The sequence below is a fragment of the Desmodus rotundus genome, chromosome 5 (genome assembly GCF_022682495.2).
Source record: "Desmodus rotundus isolate HL8 chromosome 5, HLdesRot8A.1, whole genome shotgun sequence".
Classification (NCBI taxonomy): domain Eukaryota; kingdom Metazoa; phylum Chordata; class Mammalia; order Chiroptera; family Phyllostomidae; genus Desmodus; species Desmodus rotundus.
This window is the reverse complement of record NC_071391.1, coordinates 57,762,084-57,779,952: the sequence shown is the minus strand read 5'-3', so window position 1 is coordinate 57,779,952 and position 17,869 is coordinate 57,762,084. Positions and strand designations below refer to the sequence as shown.

At 38.7% G+C, this 17,869-nt stretch overlaps 1 protein-coding gene across 2 annotated transcripts in view; it reads right to left on the bottom strand.

Annotated features, from left to right (window-relative positions):
- EED (embryonic ectoderm development) overlaps window positions 1–11,468 on the bottom strand; it is a 33,220-nt gene extending 21,752 nt beyond the window's left edge. For both annotated transcript variants that reach the window (XM_024572641.3, XM_024572642.3), the window contains exons 1-3: window positions 10,870–11,468; window positions 3,558–3,710; window positions 1,363–1,455 (exon numbers count right to left, since the gene is read on the bottom strand). In XM_024572641.3, the coding sequence (XP_024428409.1) occupies window positions 1,363–1,455; window positions 3,558–3,710; window positions 10,870–10,983 (360 nt within the window). In that variant the 5' untranslated portion in view covers window positions 10,984–11,468. The remainder of the gene's footprint in view (window positions 1–1,362; window positions 1,456–3,557; window positions 3,711–10,869) is intronic.
- Window positions 11,469–17,869: the final 6,401 nt, after the last annotated feature.

Below are 17,869 nucleotides of genomic sequence, written 5' to 3'. Positions count from 1 at the left end.
CATTTTATTCAACTAAAATAACTTATGGAACATTTCTCAGATTCACCTCACTTTCCCTCTTGAGTTGAAGGTAGATGAAGTAACTTGTATTTGTTGTCAACCCATATTCAAATTAGTCCATTCTCCCATCTTTCTTTTCTGAATACACCAATCTATTTCTACATTATTCCTCCTTACTCCTACTAGAATACTGATGAATACCCGGAATGTTACCTAATAAACACTTAGAACAATTTTTCCCTGAAGAGATTTTAATTTAATAGAAAACTCCTGACGCTCTCTAGAAAGCACTCAGGGAGTCCCCTGTTCTCCACTTGTTTAGAAGTAAATTAAATCAATGAATAAATCTTTATAATCCACATGCTAAGCCCCTGGTTCAACTAAAAAGTTAAATAATGATTTACATTAAAAATGTGCCTAGCACCCTGACCAGTGTGGCTCAGTTGTTTGGGCATCGTACTGCAAAGTGACGGGTCACTGGTTCAATTCCCAGTCAGGGCACATGCCAGGATTATGAGTCCAGTCCCTGTTTGGGGAGTGTGCTACAGGCAGCTGATCAATGTTTCTCTCCCTCTTTGTCTCCCTCCCTTCTGCTCTAAAAATAAATAAAATCTTAAAAAAGAAATAAATGCACACAGTTAAAGAAAAAAGTGCCCAGCATGGTTTTTTTCATGCACTCTTCTCAGTTCAAGATACTCTTGGCTTCCTCAAATAAAACAAATCAAATGTTTACTGCAAATAATTAAAATACTTCTAACAACTATTACGTATATTCACTGGATTTATGCTTTGCATTTATATAGAGGCATTAAGAAATCAGACTTCTCATACAAATTAGAATGACAAATTATTAAAATCATTTCCAAAAGAGCAATGTCAATTTTTAACAACTCAAAAACAAACTATTAACACAAAATATAAACAGAAACCTGTTTTGTGAACAATTAGGAGTAATGTGTAAAATAAAGAACTATTTTCAGTCATGAATTATAGGCTTAATTAGACAACATCTAGAATGCTTCATTTTTACAGAAAGGCATAATAATGTCCAACTGGCTACACAAAATTTATCTCAAAATCATTACTCTTAAGCCCTGGCCAGGTAGGTTAGCTGGTTACAGTGTCATCCCAGTATGTCAAGGTTGCAGGTGCAATCTCCAGTCAGGGCACATACAAGAAATCGACTAATGAATGCATAAATGAAGTGGCTATTTCTCTCCCTCTCTAAAATCAATTAAGTAAAAAAAATTTCTTTAAGAGAAGTACTCTTTAAAAAAAATCATTACATTTATTACATTAACACCAGAATCTACTCTACTGTAATAATCAAACCAAATGCCAAACAGATCCCTTAATACTCACTCTGTTGCTTCCCACAGTTGCAAACACTAGTGGATCCCCTTCTTTACTGTGCCAGTTGAACTGAACTCCAAACAATGGCTGATTATGATCTTCCTATACAATAATCATGAAATAAAAAAATTAATGTTTTAGAAACCAAAAAGTGGTAGTAAACTGACCATCCCCTTACAACAGTTTTCAAAAATGGAAGCCACTGTTTTGTGATAGAACACATAAACTGAATTTTGACTCTGAAAAGATATCCACTTGTCCAGTTTTCACATTTTAAAATATAGGTATATGATAAAATTTATAATAGTCAAAGGCTTAAATCAGAAGTTAGGTAACAAGCACTGATCTATGAAAATATTTTGATATTTGCCTTCTATTTTCTTATATCTAACCATATTTTTCTAAATCAAAACTGGATTAATGTGGCAGATGCATTTCTCAGGACATAAGAACACAATTTATTTTTCTGAAATTGGAACCTAACAAATGACCTAATTAAGAGTTGCTACAGCTTCTCTAGCACTGGCTAAACTTTACTAGGTTTAATTTTTCCCTTGTAAAATGAAACATATCAGACACCACTCAAATCACTGCTTTCCATTAGTGCTGTAAAAACAATTTTAAATAATCTTAAATTTGGGTCCTAAAAGAATATATCCCAAGTTCTGTAATAAACAAGTTTGGTATTTGAACAGTGGGAGCCAGAGAAGACCAAGGACAACCCCTTCAGTTACCAGGAGGCTGGCTATAAAGAGGTGTATAAAACACACGTACTCACTTTTGTTCACAGTTATTTTTCAGTCTCAGGATGTTATTGGCAATCTCTTGGCAGAACAGTAACTTTCATATTCACTTAAAGGTACTGTTTTCACTTTAAAAGTCTAACAACTTTCATTTCTTATCCTTTCAAAAGCCACAGCTTTAAGCTTTGAAATACTTTATCAAAATATTTAACTGACACTTAAAGCAACCTCCCAGACATACAATCTAAAAATAGGTTGATATAACTAAAATTTAACATGAAACCATAATGGATACTTTACCTTTCAAAAATATATACTGAGATTTATCCCCTTCCTTTGAGAGTATGACGACACACACTGAACAATGAAGTTAGCTATGCAGACAAATAATTTGCACATACTCATAGTTGCCTATGCTTTCTGAAGACTTTACCTGAGATTATACTTAGATATTTAGAATGGATTCTAACTTACATATGTATAAGATAATGTAACGCAAATTTCTGCTCAGCGTAAGGACAGTTACCCCAAATTTACAACAAAAATGAATGTATGTAAAAAAAATGTATTTTAAATAAATATCAGTAATCCCTTTTATAAGTGAGGAAGCAGTTATTTAAATACCCCCAATTACTTGTTTTCTACAAATACTGAACAGTCAAAAAAATTTTAAAGGCCCTGGTTGTGTAGGTCAGTTGGTTAGTGTCATCAGATAAGCCGAGGTTGAAGGTTTGTTCCCTGGTCAGGGATTAAGAAACAGGAATCAATGCATAAATAAATGGAACAACAGCCCTGACTGGTGTGGCTCGGTGGAATGGGTGTACAGGAAACCAAAATGTTGCGGTTTCATTCTCAGTCAGGGCACATGCCTGGGTTGTAAGCCTGGTCCCTGGTTGGGTGTGGGGGAGAGGCAACCAATCAATAGATCAATGTTTCAACCTGGCTGGTGTAGCTCAGGCCTGTGAAGCAAAGGGTTTCAGGTTCGATTCCCAGTCAGGGCACATGCCTGGGTTGGGGGCCAGATCCCCAGTTGGGGGTGTGTGAGAGGCAACAGATCAATCGATGTCTCTCTCGCACATTGATGTTTCTCTTCTCCTAAGTAAATAAACAAAATCTTTAAAAACATTTTATTTTAAAGTTAAAATTTTTTTAAACTGCAGAAACTAAGGCATCTCTTTCAATTTATGCTGGCTCAAAGTTAATGAGTTCTTTTTAGTAACAGGTACCTGCAAGTGGCTTGTGTTTTTACCCATTTAAGACAAAACAAAAAAAGCTAAACAAATGTGGAATGGATTATAACTATGCAATATGCAGTCTGTACTACAAAATCAAAATTTCAAAGTACTATAATTTAAAAATGTTTTTAACTTGACAGAGTATCTTGAGCATAAAAATATTACCACTAAGAAATAATTCTGCAGCCTAGTATTCAGTCAACAGGATTCGTATTCTGTACATTACCTTGAGACTATTTACACATTTAAAAGAATATTTGCATTTCTTTGACTTCCATTTTCCCTTTCCCCAACTTTTTCTTCCAGGTGCATTTGGCGTGTTTGTAGGTGTATCAGGGCGTTCAGTGTTTGTACCACTTTCTATACTGACAGCATCATCCTGTAGGCATAAGTGAAAAAAAATTACATAAAACAGCAATACTGTACTTTGGCAGCAAATGACTTTTTTTTTACTGGGCAGCTACTGAAGAAATAATAAGTTCTTCAAGTAGTGGAAAATTTTATTCCTATCTCCAAAGGAAAAAAACAAACCAGCTACACATTATGATTTGTGGATATTTGATATTTCAGCAAAAATATAAGCAAAAAAAAAAAAACCTAATAAAAAAAAACAGTAACAATAACACTGCCTTGAAATAACAACACACTGGTCCTTTTTAGCTCTTCACAGAAGGTACCGTTAGATAAGAAGTGAAAGAGACACTGCCCTGGCTGGTGTGGCTCTGTGGACTGAGCATCAGCCAGCAAATTGAAAGGTTGCTGGTTTGATTCCCGGACAGGGCACATGCCTGAGTTGCAAGCCAGGTCTCCAGCTGAAGGCACACATGAGAGGCAACCACACATCGATGTTTCTCTCTCTCTTTTTCTCCCTCCTTCACCTCTTGCTAAAAATAAAAAAAACCTTCAAGAAGATTAAAAGATAAAATAAAAAAAAGAAGTGTAAGAGAGCCTAAGTAGGAAATAAGAAAACACATAGAAAGAGAACTAAATACAAAAAGAAAAACAGTAACAAAAAGAGCCTAGAAGTCTTTTGCATGTTAGGGTTGCTGGGGTTCAAACCCAGGGGTATGACTCCTGAAGCTGTCTTAACTGCCTGTCTTATAATTTATAATATATTTTTAATATAACTTATATTTACTTGACTGTTGCTCAGTTTTGAGCCTTGGGGAAGAGGAGTGGCCATTTGAAGCTGTAGTATTACTACTTCCTGCTTTAGATGTAGTTTCTGAAAATCCTGTTATCATTCAAATTATGCTTATTTAAAATACAAACCATTCAGAATTTTTTTAAAATCCTACATATACTGTACAGTGAAATTTGACTCATAGCTCTAAAATAATAAAATAGTTTTACAGTTGTTCTTACAGAAAACAATGCAATAATTAATAATGATACAAGAATAAAATGGTTTACATGGTACTCAACTGTAAACCTACTTTTGCCTCACCCTGTATGTTAGAACTCCAGAACTCTATCAAGTAAGTTCCTTCTAAATGTAGGAACGGCAGGAGAAAGCCTTGAAAACTCAACTAATTTATACTTAATCTCCAGTTCTTGGGGTATATTAATGGCCCACTAATCTCAGAAGATTTCACTACCTCCTCTGATTACATATTCCAATGTGTTCTTAGGAATAGAGATTTATTTAAACCTATCACCTTAGGGCAGTAGTTTCTAAATACATTCCACTGGAAATCTTTTTTCTCAGAAATCTTTTCTGTGTTCTCATAATGTTTATGAGAACACAGTCAAGGAACCACTGACTTAGGGGATATTTCTAAATTATTGCTTTCTAAAGCTGGTTTTATATTGTAAAGGGTAAAATTAACCAGAGTGGCAAAAAGTACATAAAAATTTCACTTAAAAACTAAAAGGTATCATACAGTTCTTGGGGGTGGGTTTGCAAAACTACAAATGGTTCCTCCCAAAATGACATGTGTTTTAAATACAGTTATTATGGATGGAGTATACTGATTATCTGGGATGAAAGAAAAAGGAATGAAGTGGAGAGATGGCACAGTATGTGTTCAATAAAAACTTGAATTGTACTTTAATGTAAGTATAATCAGTCTTTACAGAGATACAAAAAGGTAAAACTTTTAAGTTCAATTCCTAGGCTGAAATTACTGTTTTCCTCTCTCCCAATTTCTCCCATTTCAGTTGTATTTACACAGTTAAAATCTAGTGTAGAAAACAATTTTGGGTTTCAATGGAAAACTATGCATTATTTATAGTACATTCTTCCATGTTACCAGATTATAGCCCTCTTAGTTGCCTTGAACAACCTTGTATTTTTTTCAAGTTGTAGATAACTGGTAGTGCTAATTCTGTCTTTAAAGTACAGGTTCAAAATGTCTTTCCTTCTACTCTGAAAAAAAAGTTTTTGTCTCCACCTCAACATTGTTTTAATTCCTTACCAATTTGTACTGTTTGACTCAACACTTGCCCAGGTTCTTCACATGAGTAAAATAAAATGTTTAGCCCTGGCTGGTGTGGCTCAGTGAATTGAGTGCCAGGCTGCGAACCTAAAGGTCGCCGGTTCAATTCCTAGTCAGGGCACATGCTTGGGTTGTGGGCCAGGTCCCCATTTGGGGGCGTGAGAGAAGCAACCTATGGGGGCGTGAGAGAAGCAACCTATCGATGTGTGAGAGATATATCTATCTTTCACACATTGATGTTTCTCTCCCTCTCTTTCTCCCTCCCTCCCCCTCTCTGAAAGTAAATAAATAAAATCTAAAAAAACAATGTTTAACATGTTGCCCTGGCCAGATAGCTCAGTTGGTTACAGCCTTAATATGCCAAGGTTGCAGGTCTGATCCCAGGTCAGGGCATGCACAAGAATCAACCAATGAATGCATAAATAAGTAGAACAACAAATCAATGTTTCTCTATTTCTCCCTTCCCCTCTCTCTAAAACACAATTTAAAAAAATGTATGCATGCCCTGGCTGGTGTGGCTCAGTGAATTGTGTGCCAGCCTGCGAACCTAAAGGTTGCCGGTTCGATTCCCAGTCAGGGCACGTGCCTGGGTCATGGGTCAGGTCCCCAGTTGGGGGTGTTCCAGAGGCAACTTATTGATGTGTCTCTCGCACATAGATGTTTCTCTCCCTGTCTTCCCCTCTCTCTCTCAAAAATGAATAAATAAAATCTTTAAAAAACCCCAAAACCCTGGCTGGTGTGGCCCAGTGAAGTGAGTGCCGTCCTGGGGAAGTGAAAGGTCACCGGTTCGATTCTCAGTCACAGCACATGACTGGGTTGCGGGCCAGGTCCCCAGTTGGGGGCTTGCAAGAGGCAACCAATTGATCCACGTGTCTCTAGCACATTGATGTTTCTCTCCCTCTCTTTAAAAGTAAATAAAATCTTTAAAAAGTAAAGTAAAAAAATGTATTCACTTACCTTTTTCTGGAAATTATCTTTTAACATTAGAGAAATGAAATAATGAAAATGCTAATCAAGAAGCCATACAAAACACTGTCAATAATAGGGCATATTACATTTTCTTCCTCCTTTATGTTCCCCCCCAGCCTTTTAGTTTAATATACCAAATGTACCATTAAAATGTAACCAAATGTATTAACAACTCTTGCATTTAGTTTTATATCAAATACCAAAACCAATAACACACACCTTCCCCTAATATCTTGAAGACATATTTCAAAATATTTTTGTATTTATTGATTTTTAAAATTATGAAACTTAGAGTTTTTCAAAATGGTTGTACCAATTTACTCTTCCTTTACCTTTCACCACTTAATTTACCCATCTCCTGCAAAAGCAAATCAAGATAGAATCAAATGGAAATTCAACTCTTTTTATTCTATCTTTAAATTAAACCTTTACTGAGTGTCTAATATGTATACAGGATGATTTCCACTTTGGCCCCTCCTCAAAGTACAGAATGATATTGTACAGCAGATATGGGATTACCATCTTCATTTGCCCAACAAGAAAATGGAGAATTTGTCCCTTAAACTTGCCACAAGTTACTTAACCAACAGATAAAGTCTCCAATCTTGGCTGGTGTGGCTCAGTGGGTTGGGCATCATTCCACAAACTGAAAGGTCTTGGGTTCAACTTTTAATCAGGGCAGGAGCCTTGGTTGTGGGCCAGGTTCCCAGTTGCGGGCATGTGAGAGGCAACTGATCGCTGTCTCTCTCACACATCAATGTTTCTCTCTCTCTCTCTTTCTCCCACCCTTCCCTTCTCTCTAAAAATAAATAAATAAAACCTTAATGAAAAGTTCAATGAAATGGCAGGTACATATAAAACAAACTAAAAATGTCAGATGTTAAGACTTATTATGCCGATCATTTCACAAGGTACACAAATATCAAATCATTATGTTGTATACGTGAAATTAATGTGATGTCAACTACACCTCAAATGAAAAAAATTTTAGCCCTGACTGGTGTGGCTCAGTGGGTTGGACATTGTCCTACAAATCGAAAGGTCCCAGGTTCGATTCCCAGTCAGCACACATGCCTAGGTTGCGGGCCAGGACAGGACAGGTCCCCAGCTGGGGGTATGCAAGTGGCAACCAACAGATGTTTCTCTCCCTCTTTTTCCTCTCCCTTCCCCTCTCGATAAAAAATAAATAAATAAAATCTTTACTACCAACTGCTCAGGCTACTCTAATTCCAACTCAAAACACCACCCTTTCTCCACTTGCTTTTGGCCTTCTTGTCATTATTCAGCTCCCTCAAGAGTAAAACCACTGCCCTTGTTAGCTTTTTCTAAACTCGTTTTTATAGGGTTTTCTATTCCCTTCCTCTGCTGCTTTCCCTTAACCTATGTCCTAAATATGGGGTCCATGGATGAATTAAAAAGGCCTGTGAATTGAAATGGCCAAAATGAGGCATTTTAATTTTCGCCATCTTTATGTGAAATTTAGTCCTTCCTTCCATTAAAGGCAAGTAACATACATGCTGATGTTACTGTAGGTGTTATTCTCACCAATGGAAATTAGGTATTTATTGTTGTATCACTTTATAGTTGCTGTAGACCTCAAAAAATTGTCTATGCCCATCATAACTATCAGACCTGCTGCTACATCTAGTTACTTAATGTGCTAATGAAGAAGCACTTAAGCACACTGACAACAGCATGGTGATGGCTGGGTGGAGGAGTGTATAAGGGGACTAAATGGCAGAAAAAAATACAATAAAGATCAAATCAAAAAATAAAAAAAGAAGCACTTAAGCAAAGAACATGTAACATAGAACACAGACAACAGTGTGGTGATAGCCAGAGGGGAGGGGGGACAGTATAGGGGACAAAGGGGGGATAAAGGAGAGCAAAAAGAGATTTTGCTTTGGGTGGTCTCACAATGAAGTGTGCAGATATTTGAGTTGTACACTTGAAACCTGCATGGTTTTATTAACCAATGTTACTCCAATAAACTCAACTAAAAAAACAAGTGAGAAATCCAGCAAAACCAGAGGTGTGGTAGACAGAATAAGGCTAAGAGTAGTTGCGACAGAAAAAAATGTTTATGAAAAATGTTTATGATTTGATAAAAAATATTTACTTATAAATTTAAAAAATTAGAAAAATAGTTTATTTAAACAAATCTCATCATTATTATAACACTTTATGACATTATCATTAATTTTGTTTGTAACCTTTTTAGTGTATTTTATCCATTTAAAAATGATATTCTGAGAAGGCTTCATAGGATTCATTAAGGTGTCCAAAAAAACAAAAAAGGTTCAAGTCCCCATCCACAGGGAGTGACCAAAACAATGGCTTAATCCAACCATTTGGTTGTGAATAGCTTTATGTGCAAATATGTTCCCGAAGAGTCTGCAAAATGAAAGTAGGCTTTCAACTTATTTGGTCTCCTGAAATTTTCCTCAGTCTAAATTATTGGAATTTCATTACATTTCTGCATTATTTAGTATGCGGAAGGGTCAGAAACATAAATTTACACTATGTGATCACGAAATAAGTAATAGTAATTAAATAACACGGCAACAATACTTACTAGGAGGCAAGCTTCCTTCAAGCACTTTCACTTAATCCTTACAAATGCTCTTGAAGGTAAATACCATTATTATCTCCGCCCTTAAAATAAGAAACTTGAGGCAACTAGCCTTGCTCAAGGTCAAGCATCCAGTACATAGTAAAGTGAAGGTTTTTAACCTAACATTTGGATCCATTCTGTGCCCCTATTACTAACCTAATCTGCCTAAAGAAATCTAAGAAAAGGGAGAAATAAAACAGACTCCAAGGACTGGAATAAAAAGTAAAAAATGTTATTTATCTATTCAATGAGATTGGGAAGAACAAACAGAAAAAAAAGATTTAAAGTACCATTCAACACCTAAGCTTTCCAGAAATTTCATGTCCAAATTCCAAACTGACAATCCCCTAAATATCTTTCTTCTATTTACGAGTTCTTTTCCCATCTCTTCAGTGAAAATTTTGGTCATGACTTCAATCAGTGATGTAAGGAGATGCAGGATTTAGGAACTGGATGTGTAAGATGTTATATTTATTACTAAAACTAACCAATGTTAGAAAATGAAAAACTTACACCACTCTCCTGTAACACTTGAAAGGTTTTTAAAGACATTCAGATGTTACTGCCATATATCATGAAAGGGATTCACAATTTAGAGTACCATCTTTGAGTGGACTGTCAAGACATGTTGCTGACCTTACTGGATATACTGGAACAAAAAACTGAAAATTAATGGTCAGTTCAGTTACTACTGGCATCTCACCTAAACACAGTTGGGAGTAGATCCATTTCACAGCTGTTTTGTTAATCTAATTCCATTAACACCATACACTTGCGAGGCCATGAGCCAACACCTGCCTTTACCACCGTTACCTAAAACCTTCCAGGTAAGATCAACCCTTTATCTTAGTAAAAACTTACATTAGATTAACTGTCCCTTCTCATTCCTTCCTCAAGGGTGGTTTTCCCCTTCAAGTCAGAAGACGACCTTTAAGTTCGGCTCCTCAAGAAAAGCTGACTGTCCGGCATGCCCCATCTCCACGGACAGGACAGGAGACGACACAAAACTCCCTTGTAAGAGTCGCCGAAACCCCTTACGTTAAGATGTACTCTTCCCATCCAGCTGTCTGTAAGAGTCTAGGAGTGACACGGTCTCTAAGTTCCTTCAAAAGGGTCCGTAACACACGCTGACCTCTCCTTCCAACTTTCTCAGAAAAACCTCTAACTTGCCTTTTAAACAACTGCAACCTCAGCGCCGCACTCTCCCCAAATCTCCCAAAGGCCCAAACACGCCCCACCCACGCAAAAGGATCTGAGCAGACCCTCCGACCCTCCGTCCACCGCGCTATTTCTTCAACCCCACTCTGTCAAGTTTCTGCTCGCTCTCTGCCCCTTCTCAAAATCCCCACAGAGACGAGTTTGATTTTCTCTCCCACGCCCGCGTTTTCCTGAGTAGAGGGTGACACCTCTCCCTCCCCCCACAGCAGCCCGCGCGCCCGACCCCGCTCCTACAGTTTAAAAAGAACTTAAAACTTTCACTACGTAGTCCCGTCTGGACTGCTCAGGAATCCACTCACATTCTCGTCTCCAGAAAGGTCTGGGTTGCTGTTCTCGTCGCTGCTCAGCTTTTGCTTCTTGGCCGCAGGCATGTCTGTTCCCGCCGGGGCTGTAGACACTTCCCTCTCGGACATATTCCTCCGCCTCCCTCCAGGTTCCTGCCGCCTAGGGCGGGGCCTCCGCCACACCGCCGTCAAGCAAGCCCGGCCGGAGCTTGCCGCAAAGTTGCCGCTGCCGCCGCCACCTCCACCGCTTCCCCCACTGTCGCAAACCGCGCCCAGCCGCCGAGGCGGGCGTGCGTGCGACCCCGCCACACTGCTGAAAAAGGGGCGCGCGCGCGCGCCCTCCTGCGCGGCTTCCTGGCTCCTTCCCTCTCCTTACTCCCGTCTTGCCCTTTTCCCGCCGCCCTCCGGGCAGTTTGCACGGAGCGGTGCGATCCGTTGGCTCTCGAGGGCAGTATTTTCTACGTCCCCCTTCCTCACTACCGCCTTGAAAAACAAGAGGCGGAACTCAAAGGGATGCTCCCTCACCCCCTTCCTCCTTCCAAAGACGTTTCAGTCGCAATTAGCCCAATCCTTCGATCAACGACCCGCTGCAAGGACTCGAAAGTCTGTGGAATGGACTAGACCACCAATGTCCCAGGGGACGGGGGAAGATACGAGAAGTAACCTTTTGAATTAACCGTGTATGCCAACTGTTCTTAATTTTGAACTCGGAGGATAAAGCTCTCAAATCTCCCACAATATTGTTCACAATTTAATTTTTGGTTAAGACCAGAAATTCAAAAATTGTAGACTGCTTTTCACTTACCTCCCCCATCTAGCAAATGGAAGTTACCGGCTAAGAAGAACGCATGCGCTGGGGCGTATTCTCGCGCTGGGTTACTCGGGCCCGCCTCCCTCAAGCTCCTCCTCCTCGAAGTCTTGTTTGGGGAACTAGGTAGTCTTCATCTGGTTTCAGTAGCTCAGGTTGGGTTTCAAAGTGCAACCAAATGATACTTTATGGGCCCATCCTAAATTATTGATGAATACTTATTGCAATGAGTGATTATCCTCATCCAATGATGCGAATGTTGGGAAAGGTTTAAGTAGGAATATCCTAAAATAATGATTTTAGACCCTCAATGATTTATAGCCCAAAGTGCTCTGTTTTTTAACTGTGAAAGCATCATCAAGGTTCTGAACAAGGCCAACGCCCCCAAACCAGTGGTCATTTCCAACTTCATATGAGACTGAGACTTAAACAACGGACAAGATTTTTTGGCACACCAGATACATTAAAATTTTAGGGGAAGGCAACAAAAGTATTAAACTCCACCAAAATGTTTATCTCTAAATATTAACCAATGTATCTGGCAGAAGCCAAATACATTGGTGAGCCCTGTGGGCTCGTTACATGGGTCATTAAGCCACAAAACCGAATGAGCAACAGGAAAAGGAAAACGGTGACAGCTACACACAGACCCTCTTTTTCTTTTTTTCGTTAGAACTTGGTTATAACTACTTATTTGGGGGGAGGGAGACTCGTTGTCCTCATCTGTAAAAATGAGATAGGAAGGAACCTAAACTTTCGTGAGCAACTACCTGATATAAATATTTTCTCTTTTAGACCTCATTACACTGTCCAATGGATAAACAGTATAGAGTGCCCCCATATTCTAGTGTACAGAACTACTTTTGCATGATGCCTTAACAGACAAAATATCATTATGTCTTTCATTATCTGCAGATTGCAAGTCACTTTCTTTTGGAGATTAGCGGGAACTCAGTTGTGAATGAGAAAAAGAAGGTAAAGCGAAGGCAGGGCAATAAGTTTTTGCAATGAAGACTCAAGAAGAATAAGGAAGCTAAAAATTATAATTATTTTTAAAGATTTTATTTATTTACTTTTAGAGAGGAAGGAAGGGAGAAAGAGAGGGAGAGAAACAACAATGTGTGAGAGATGCATGGTTGCCTCTCACATGCCCCAACCAGGGACTGGTCCACAACCCAGGCATGTGCCCTGACCAGGAGTTGAACCCACGACCTTTCTGTTCGCAGGTCAGCACTCAATCCAGTGAGGCACACAACCCAGGGCAAAAAAATTACTATTAATTGCAGTTATTTGTTGAACTCTTCCAATGTGCCAGGAATTGCTAAGCATTCTTCAGCTAGTGATAGATGAGACTTTTATGGAAGCAGCCACTGAGAAAGTAAGAATGTGCTTTGCTATGACATTTTCATGAGCAGAGATAAACATTCTCCCCTTTTCTGTTGGGAAGCATATTTGTGAGATATAGCTCTACAAATAAAGGATAATCAACGAAAGCATTTCCAAACCAAATTAATCTACATGTCTGGGATCAGTGGGAGCTAAGAAGTAGTAGTGAACTACTAGTCATAAAATTAGAAAAGTGCTAAACATTTGGGCAAAAGACACGTGGAAATGTAATGCCTTTCAGCATGTATGTTATCCATAGCAAAGCAAAATTACTTTTAAAGACTTTTACTAAAACTTGGAAGAATATTTTAAAATTTTTCTGGTAGTGAGTCAGGGATAATGAATAGAAATTAGTTAATATTTATTATTACTAATGTTAAAAATTATTCTGAGACTTGTTAAAAACAGTGAGGAACTTTATTCAAGGCAATTGTAATAGGTGTCAGGACTATTGCAGTAGGAGAGAGAGAGGGCTCTACTCTGAATACAGCAAGTACAGGAAGGGATTAAAATCAAGAAGCAGAGTGGGAGTGAAGGAGGTCAGAACATGTCATCCACCATATGCTGCTTTGGTATATTACTTGTTTGAGCTGAAGGCACTTGAAAAACAGGTTTTCTATAAACTCCCCTTATCTGCTTAAAGACAGATCCTCCAAAAGAAATTCAACTATCATAAATCCTCTTCCCAGGAGTTTCATCAACTAGGGAAGACTGACTTTTATTACAGAAAAGGAGATGAGAAGTCCACACCGTACCCAAAATATAATGGGTTGTGACTATTGTATCTCCTATCTATTCTAAGGGCCCATTCATCTTTCCAAAATGTTTACTCTCCCTTTGTGGCATATATCCCCCTCCCCCTCCCCTTTGAGGTGGTATAAGCTCTCAAATCTCACTCCTTTTGGGGGTATTCACTTTTTTCTCCTATACATGTAATATTAAAAATTAATAAATTTGTATACTTTTTCTCCTGTTAACCTGCCTGTTGTCAGTTTATTTCATAGACCCAGCTATCAAACCAGGGATGGTAGAGGGAAGTCTTTACACTCCTATAGGATGGAGTGGGGGGGCTTAGCTGGGGGGGGTGGAAGGAATCCTACTAAAGACATCAAGGACAGGGGGAATTCTTCCTAAACTAACTTGCCAGGGTGATGACATATATCAAGGATGGGAGATAAGGAATTTGATCAAATATCCAGGGTGATCAGATATCAAGGATGGAGGATTCTCTATACACCGACTTAGAACCCTTGCTACAACTTGACTGGGCACACCAAAGACTGAAGGACAAAGCCTCCTGTAGAGGAGGGCTCACGGGAGGGAATCCAACTAAAGTTTTTTCAAGGACAGTCTTTGTCACTAATTTTTAAAAAGATTTTATTTATTTATTTTTAGACAGAGAAGAAAGGAGGGAGAAAGAGAGGGAGAGAAACATCAATGTGTGGTTGCCTCTCGCGCACCTCCTACTGGGGACCTTGCCCTCAATCCAGGCACGAGCCCTGACTGGGAATCAACCGGTGAACTTTTGATTGCAGGCCAGCACTCAATCCACTGAGTTACACCAGCCAGGGACTTTGTCACTAATTTAACATATGTAAAATACCACGGGTTTTTAATTTAGAGTGTTATCTTTATGGTATTAATTTAAAAATTATAAAAGCCTAATTACCTATATAAAACCTTTAAGTTTTTAACATTGAATTCTACTGTGAAGGATTTCAGGAGCCAGCACAGTCGAAGCGGTCCTCCCACCCTTATTTCACAAATGTGAGAAGCGAGGCTAAGTGTGATTAAACAGTTCAAAGACACGCAGCTCTTTAAAGTGGCAGAGCTAGGGATGTTACTTAAATTTTCTTGGAAAGCCAAAATATTATACTTTTACCTCAAGATGAAGGATTCAGTCCGCTCTAGATTTATGTAATTTTACTCTGAGTTTGATCTTTAGACCAAAAGTATATGAAAGACATAATCTTTCATAGACCTTTCTCTTTTTTTTTTCTCCTTTTTTTCATTTTTTCTTGTTTTACTTTTTTGGGTTTCTTTTTATTTTTCACTTCTGGGGGGTTTTTTGTCCTTATTTCTTTTGTTGTTTTTCTCTTTTGTTTTTTATATACTGTTGAAATAAAAAAAATATCTCACTTGGGACAGAAAGAGGGCATAACTGGAGAAACTGGGGAAATCCAAATAAGGTCTGCAATTGAGTTAATAGTTATATATATTTCAATTTCTTAATTTTGACAAATGTACCACAATAATGTAAGATGTTAACAAAGGGAAACTCGATGAGAGGTATACAGGAACTCTCTTTACTATTTTTGCAACTTTTCTATAAAATTATTCCCCTTCCCCCTGGCTGGTGTGGCTCAGTGGCTGAGTGCCAGCCTGGGAATCAAAGGGTTACAGGTTTTATTCCCAGTCAGGGCACATGCCTGTGTTGCAGGCCAGGCCCCCAGTAGGGGGTGTGTGAGAGGCAACCACACATTGATGTTTCTCTCCCTCTCTTTCTCCCTCTCTTCTCCTCTCTAAAAAATAAATAAAATCTTAAAAAACCCCAAAAACCTTATTTTTCTTTAAAAAAAAAATTGATCTCCTATTAGAGTGTTGAGAACCTTAGTCAGAAATACCCCTTAGCCTTCAAATAAGTGGTTGTTCTATCTTGGAAACTTTTCAAAGATCACTTATTTATAAAGGAAACAAAAATTCACAGCCTCCCTCAGTACTGTCTTCTAGTGTCTTGTAAGCTTCATGTCAGGAAATGAGTTTGAAAAGCTAAATTAAATCCTTCCCATTTCAATTGAAGTCTATTTCTCATCCATTCAACATTTTTTGTCTTTTTGGCTTCGTAAATAGCAGCTGTTCATCATCACTCATGCAGTGTGTAATCATATGCTTCCAGATCCAGTTTGGTATGAACAGAACATCATATGCTTCTTTGAACATTTTTAAATCAATCAGGAGGAATTTACTGAATGCCATTTATGTGCAAAGCAGTATGGTAATTGCAAAGGGGGGGGAGGAGATAAAAAGGGAAATTAGACATAGTCTCTACCTTCAAAAAGCCTAATATTTTCCCAGCATTAAAAAATGTCTCGCCCTGACTGGTGTGGCTTAGTGGGTTGGGTGTCATCCCACAAACCAAAAGGTCACTGGTTTGATTCTTGGGCAGGGCACATATCTGGGTTTTGGGATAGGTCCCTGGTTGGGGGCCTGTGAAAGGCAACCCATCGGTGTTTCTCTTGCACATTGATGTTTCTCTTCTCCTCTTTCTCTCTCCCACCCCCTCTCCCTAAAAAAAAACAAACCAAACCAAAACAAAACAAAAAACTCTCATGCAGGCCCTTGGCCAGTAGCTCAGTTGGTTAGAGCATCGTCCGGATATGCCAAAGTTGCAAGTCCCACACCCCCAGTCAGGGCACATACAAGAATCAACCAATGAATGCATAAATAAGCAGGACGACAAATCAGTGTTTCTCTCCCTCTCTCCTTTTCTCTCTCTCTCTCTCAAATCAATCGATATTTTTTTAAAGTCTAATGCATTTAATAAATGTTTACTGAATACCCACTATGTACCATGCACTGTTTTAGGAGCTGGACCTTCTCAATAATTAGTAAAACCAGTCAGTTTCCTACTGTCATAGAGCTTACTGTGTAAGTGGGGGAAACAAACATTAACCAAATAATCACACAAATACAGGTAAAATTACAATTGTGATAAGTACTGTGAAGGGGAAATCCAAGGTCAGGGCTACTGCTTGCCAACATTGTATCTTTGTGCTATTTTTAAAAAGGTGTCCGCATGCCCTGATAGGGTAGCTTGGTTGGTAAGAGCATTGTTCTGATATGCCAAAGCTGCAGGTTTGACCCCCGGTCAGGGCACATACAAGAAACAGCTAAGTAATGCAGAAATAAGAGGAACAACAAATCAATGTCTCTCTCTGTCTCTGTCTCTGTCTCTTTCTCCATCTCCCACCCCATTCTTTTCTAAAAATCAATCAATCAATCAATAATTTAAAAATAAAGAAATAAAAAGTGTCCCCAAAGACAGAAACAACCGAGAATAGCAGAGTTTGGCAAGCAGACTGTGCCTTTGATGAATTAGAACCGGCAGCCCTTCTTCCAGGTTGCCACAACCCTGCTCTACGTGCAAAGCTCTGTGAGTGGAGCACACACTGGATTTCAGCTGTCATCACCTCAGCTAGGAGCTCTTGTTTAGGGGCAAAACCTGCGCAAGCCTACACAACAGCCCTACAAAAGGTTCCGTGGACACAGATAATAAGTGAGATTTGGGAGGGTTTCCCTGAGGAACAAACAAAAGAATTAGAACTGCAAAAAAAAATGGGAGTTAAGCAGGTGAAAATAAAGAAAGAGAAACATTCTAGGGAGCAGAAACAGCATGAGCAAAGGTCTTGTAGCAGGACAGGAATGCGTATCATTGGGAAACTGCAGGCTTCGTGCTGGCGAAGGTATGCAAAGGGACAGAGGCTTGGTAACAGGTAATACTAGAGCAGTAGGTAGGGGTCAGACCATGTAGCACCTTGTAGATCATCTTAAGATTGTTATGTAAAAATATACCTCTTGCTGATAAAACTTATATACAAATAATTAGAATGGCATTAATTTATTTTATTTTAATTTTTGTTGGTATTTTATTATAAATAGTGAAATGCACAGATCTTAAGTATACATTTTGATAAGCTTTGACATTAGGTATACACGCTAATCTACATCCCATCAAGGTTTAGATAAAACTTTTCAATACTTTAGAAATTTCCCTCATGCCTTTTTCCGTTCAGACCTCTCCCCTTCCCAAGCAACCACTAT